Source organism: Pinus tabuliformis, chromosome Q (assembly GCF_031772625.1).
Source record: "Pinus tabuliformis cultivar Carrire ecotype Pingquan chromosome Q, CPIR1, whole genome shotgun sequence".
In the NCBI taxonomy this organism is placed as follows: Eukaryota; Viridiplantae; Streptophyta; class Pinopsida; order Pinales; family Pinaceae; genus Pinus; species Pinus tabuliformis.
The window spans coordinates 1,138,074,878-1,138,080,877 of NC_142296.1; the positions used below are offsets into that span (position 1 = coordinate 1,138,074,878).

General features: G+C 30.4%; 1 protein-coding gene across 2 annotated transcripts; it reads right to left on the bottom strand.

Moving 5' to 3' along the window:
- Positions 1 to 1,956: 1,956 nt before the first annotated feature.
- Positions 1,957 to 5,211, bottom strand: LOC149223568 (peroxygenase-like). Of its 2 annotated transcripts, none has more exons than XM_089383348.1 (5): positions 4,979 to 5,211; positions 4,566 to 4,715; positions 2,753 to 2,838; positions 2,416 to 2,636; positions 1,957 to 2,292 (listed from the first exon to the last, which is right to left on the bottom strand). In XM_089383348.1, exons 1-5 carry the CDS (start codon positions 5,082 to 5,084, stop codon positions 2,145 to 2,147), a joined length of 711 nt encoding a protein of 236 aa, XP_089239474.1. In that variant the 5' UTR covers positions 5,085 to 5,211; the 3' UTR covers positions 1,957 to 2,144. The 2 variants fall into 2 exon arrangements, with proteins under 2 accessions (XP_089239474.1, XP_089239475.1); XM_089383349.1 differs by having other exon boundaries at positions 2,273 to 2,309.
- Between the last annotated feature and the right edge of the window lie 789 nt (positions 5,212 to 6,000).

Sequence of the window (6,000 nt, forward strand, 5' to 3'; positions counted from 1 at the left end):
CTTAGGTCGCATCCGGGTGGTTTAATCTTTTATTTGTATGCACACCTTTTAACAAGGTGGAACTTCAACTCTACGTAGCTATTACGCGCTACGACCTGCTGAAATTTCTTCTCGCTATGCTTCTCTCTTTTCTTATTCTTGATCGCTCTCCATGAAGGCACCATGACAACCAAAAGATCTAAGACAAACTACAGATCTAGGGAGAAATATATTTATATACAAACTTTTATATTGAAGATCAATGAGTTAATCCCAACTAGCGTAGCAGTTTCCATGGATGATGGATATGAACTTAACCCATGTGAGATAATTCCATAGTCTATTTGGACAAACATGTGGAGGTTAACATATTCTTCTTCCAGAGAGGAATGAAAACCGACCCACTTGGTTTTAACTGCGAAAAAACTAGTGTGTCCTCCTTATGGATGCTAATTGGAACTACACATATTCCTGTAAGTCACTATTCATGGAAAACAAACAACTTGAACTACAAGTTGTTTGAATTAATAAAGTACTTGAAAGACACTTGGTGTATATTAAGAATTTCTTCAGACCTTATTTATTTTTATTTTTATGCCCTCTTGTATGTTACATTGTTTATATGTTACACTTGGTCATCAAAGTAAGCCTCTAGAGAACATTTTGCTGAAACACAAATTATACCATAAACATATTGTGTCCTAACTAAATGTATATAGAAACTACAAACTATATTTATCTAATATATATAACACTTTTCTATATTTATCTAATATATATGACACATTGACCAAATTTAAATAATATAGTTAACACTTTTCTATATTTATCTAATATATATGACACATTGACCAAATTTAAATAATATAGTTTTTAACTTGTAGGACATGCATTTTACTTTTTCAAAACACGGTGAGAGAAAGGAGTCACGTCCATCACAACAAGTATGCCCTAATTGTACAAGAACATGGAAACATAAATATAAAGCTATGTGAGTGATTAGACGTCGTTTGGTAATGTCATTGATCTCTGCAAACTGAAGTTGCTCATTAATAGCACCCGAATGGCCTTTACTTGGCATTACAATATGCAATTTCGATTTTATAAATTAGTGTGTTTAATTTTTTTATTGATTAAATGTATGATGACCATCTATTTACTATTTAAGTATTTTAATAAATTTTATTTATCAAAAATCAGATATTATAATATAATGTATAATATTAATTTTTAATGCTTTTATATATTAAAATGAGAAAATTTTAAATTAAAAAAAAACCTTAGTTTTTTATCATATTTATTTTTGAAATAATATTTAAAATAAATTATTTATTTTAATATATAATTGAGTAAAAATAAATCTTTTATTTTAAATGTTTACTTTTATCCATTGTTTAATTTTTTCATAAATATTGAATGATGTATATATATATATATATGCAATTCAAATTTATTAATCTATCTAGTTTTTAAATTAAATTTTAATCAAAACCATAACATTTCAAAAATGGTTTAGTATTATTTCCTCATCCAAAACAAACTATATATTACAACTATTTATAAATAATAAATTGTATTATTTTTTCTTTATTTTTTTACTTAAAATGCAAAATTTTCAAACAAGTTAATAATTATATCAAACAGGGGGTTGAACAATCACATTTCTTTCAAAATTTGTGCAAATATTACTTTATATTTTAAATTTGAATTTTCAAGACTCTTACATCAATTAAAACTTACTGTTTCAGTCCAACTTAGTATATCAATCCCTGCTCCAAAGATAAATTTTACAATTATATTTACAAAGCATAATAACTGAATTTTTAAATATATAATAATAGTGATTACTATATAAATAATTTTTACAATTATATTTACAAAATATAATAACTAATTCTTTTAATATATAAGCATACAACAACACCTACAAGACCCTTTACAAATCGATTTCAAACACCAAAACTCCAAAAGCCAGAATTGATAATAAAACTTGTTCTTTTATTGCTTATATGTTCGTACACTATAAGTGTATGAATAACACCTCAATAGTAATCACATAATTTCACTATAACAAGTTACTGTATAGCAATTTGCTTTTCATTTTAGTAATATGTCCCTTTCGTTTATTTTCTTCTCCCTGCGTTATATTACTTTATGGTAAATGTTTAGCGCCTTGTGCGAGATGAGTGCTGCTTTGCCAGTGCTTCAAACAAGCTGCCATCATACAATCTTCTTATGGTTTCTTTCTCCAGAAGACCATCCTTGTTCTTCGCAATAACGTACAAGGGGACCCATTCGATCTGAGCTGCTAACCTGGGGCAGCGCAAAAACTAAAATGTGATAACCATATTATTTCACCTCTCGCGTGTCTGGACTCTGCACACAGGAAAAATAAATGAAATAGAAAAAAAACAACCATCAGACGCTGGGGCTTACCATCCAAAAATGTCGTTTAAATTCCTATTGGCCTTCAGCATGCACTGGATCTCCCCGAATGTGAGTTTGTCTTGATGTTTTTTAGCGTATTTGCTGAAGATGGCATCAAACCTGGCAGGATCGAACCTCCCTTCAGTGTCGTAGCTCTCTGTGTCGCTACCATGCTTTGCTCTGTGGATGTTCTCAACGTATATAGGAAATTTCAGTGACGGTATCCATCCCTGCACACGGAACATCAATACTGCCTCAGAAAAACCTAGATGAAGAAATGACATTCGTCAAATATATGATAAATGCAAGTTGTTTAGGTTAATTTTACTTTCAGCAATGTACTCACCGGAAGAGTGCAGTAACTGAAGCCTAAGTGGGTAACCACTGCCATGAAAAGTGAAACGAGGACGCTAGACCCTATGGCACGAAGGCCTGCAAGTTCAATCGGGTTAATCCATTTTAAAATTCCAGTTTTGATTTCACGGTTAGATAAAATTGGATAGAGAGAAAGCAAGATTATATTATATTATTGTTTACACATGGCCGAAAATAGCCAGATCTACTTGCTGATTAAAACACTCAAGCCTGGGATACCTGAGACAGGTTATTAGATATATATATACCCTGGCTGTGATATCTGGACAGGATAAAAACGAATTATATATATATATATATATATATATATATATATATATATAAGTATAATTATAATTATAATTTTTTAATATGCGACTAAATGCATGTACACATAAACAATAATAATTAATACATTTTAACATGAAAATCAAATAATAAACACTTTATCCAAATTATTAAATTTAGAACATAGCTCCCGACAACCTTTGAAGCCTAATAGTCAAATAGATTTGCAATAATTAACTCCGATAGTTTTGGGTATGTAAATCACCATCCTACCCTACCATATCATTAATTTTTATTTCAATCTTTGTCAATCCCTGAACTCACTGTCACGATACACATTAGACCATCTTCCAAGTTGATAAAAGCATTTTCAATAATTTCATGATGTGCATCAAATTGAATACTTCATAATTAAATACAATTTATTGTATTTCAACTCTTTTGAAATTAAAATACTGTCACGATACACATTAGACCATCTTCCAAGTTGATAAAAGCATTTTCCATAATTTCATGATGTTAATCAAATTTAATACTTCATAATTAAATACAATTTGTTGGGTTTCAGCTCTTTCGAAATTTAAATCTGTGGATTTTCAAACTAAAAATATAAAGTTCGGTCATTCAAATATCCATAAACATAAATATGCATGTAAACATAAACATGCATAGAGTCTTTCAATGTCAGCAAGAAATATAAGGCAAATATTTTATTATCAATTCTAAGTTTATTTACTTATTTTTTATTTTCATTTTTTTTAAATGAAAAATCAATCATAATTTAGTTTTCAAATTAATAATGAGATAGCCAATATACAAATAAGTGAAATCATTGTTATTCAAGCAAAACTAGGCCACATAAAATTACCTGCTAATAATTCAAAAGGGAAAAAAACTTTCATTCCTGTGAAATACCTCTAAATCTTATGCAGCTAACCAATTTCCTTATGGCCCATAAAAAATACTCTTAATGACTTTTTACATCCTAAAATAATAGCATGCTATTAAAAAATAATAACATTAATATTATAAAATATTACAAAACTTTATACATTTAAAAAAAATTGATTGACATGTTTTATATAGTTGTTTTATTTCCACTTACATACTGGAATATATAACATGAATAAGACTACTTGCAAATCTATTTTATCAACAAAATCCATAAATATCTCATATTTCACTTTATTAAAATTCATGTTCGTATTTATTTGTACAATTCATCTTATACATTTATAAAATCTGACTTCTACTTAGAAAAAAATTCGCTTTAGTAACTCATTTCCGTTACAAAAGCAAGCAGTAACTAGATCAACATGTTTATTCAATACATTTCTCTAATCAGGCATTAAATTTCTAAAGTAAAGCCATCTAGCTGACTGGTAAGGCAGAATAAAGCAAGTTTGTACTCTCCATAAACTTAGAAAGAACCGGCATGCTGGTAAAGCACAATAACCTAGCTGAACTTTACTGGAAAATGGCAAAGTGCTAAACAAATCAGATGAAAAATGACCCACCTTTGTAAAAATCAGTTGGGTAAATAATTCCATCGTTGTCTCTATCGAAAAAAGCCACATGTTGTTGAAGAACGCTCATGTCGTTGTTATTATGATCCGTGGACCCATTTGTGTGCTCTGGATCCACTGCTTCCAAAGCTCTTGCTAAATCTAAATGAGGAACACATAGCAAAACTAATACAGGTTATTCACATTTAACAGTAACGCCAAACAATATATTTAACTTAAGGATGTATTTATGGATTTAGTAACAAATTAAAACTGTTAATGTGCAAACCTGAGATAGGATGATAAGAGGGATCTATTTAAGAATTAAAACACTCAAACCTGAGATGGGATATTAAGATGGATCCATTAATATTATTTGCGATTGTGGATTATGCAATCATATATTGGAATAATGTAGTGCATACATGGGCTTGGCATTTGTTCTTGCAGGTGGATGTTCAATCTTCGCTGTGCAGTAATCGGTGCCCGTCTGGCAACTGTTTGCATGGAGTCTTCTGAAGGGCTCGCCATCTTTCAGTTCGTTGAGGGGCTTTATGTGAGATCCAAACGAAGACAATCTTAAGAATAGTAGCAAGCTTGCCTTAAAATGAACAAATTAAAACAGTGCGATGGAGCAAAAGATGTACCAACTAGATTGACCGAAGCCTCTATATAAGTAGCACAGAACAGGAGGAATGAGAAGAGAGTAGTCGTCCCTGTACAACGAATTGCGTGAAATGAAGGTATACGCAACAAAAAAGTAATGGCATATCTGTTACTACTATCAAACAAGATCCAAAACGGATCATTCTCGTGAGTCTCACGGCAAAATATTTGAAGGATCCGTCCATTTCAGGTTTTCCGTGGTTTTGGATCTGATCTTCCGAAAGCAAAGTCCTTGACAGAAAGAGGAAATGTGTTTTTTTAATGATAATTATGATAAATAAAAATAGATGATATTGTAATGCGAATGACATTTTATATTTATAGAAGTTTAAAATGTATTGGTCTAAGAAAAAGTTGCAGCGTTTCTCTCAGTGTTGAAAGTGTGTGGATTACAGATTCTGAAAATATTTTATTACTTAAAAAGTTTATTTGAACTCTTTCATAGCTATCAACTTTTACGATCCATGTCCATCTTTATCGCATCAGTTCATTTGACCTCTCTCATCACTATCAACTTTTACAATCCATACTCATCTTTATCGAATTGGTTATCAAAATTATATGTACCTAGATCCGTGTAAATGTATGTTAAGAAATTAATTTGATGTAATGTATATTTTGTGGTTTGAAAGCACTTGATGGTCATGCTCAACCAGAAGCTTTTACAATCCATGTCCATCTTTATCGCATCAGTTCATTTGACCTCTCTCATCACTATCAACTTTTACAATCCATACTCATCTTTATGCCCTCTCTCATCACTATCAACTTTTACGATCCA

What these genes read in the sequence shown, in the direction of transcription:
- LOC149223568 (XM_089383348.1), bottom strand. Translation starts at nt 5,084, where the DNA reads ATGGCGAGCCCTTCAGAAGACTCCATGCAAACAGTTGCCAGACGGGCA. An exon ending in AGAACAAATGCCAAGCCCAT is followed by an intron (nt 4,716 to 4,978) that starts GTATGCACTACA and finishes TTCCTCATTTAG; the next exon opens with ATTTAGCAAGAGCTTTGGAA. An exon ending in TCAGTTACTGCACTCTTCCG is followed by an intron (nt 2,637 to 2,752) that starts GTGAGTACATTG and finishes TTCCGTGTGCAG; the next exon opens with GGATGGATACCGTCACTGAA.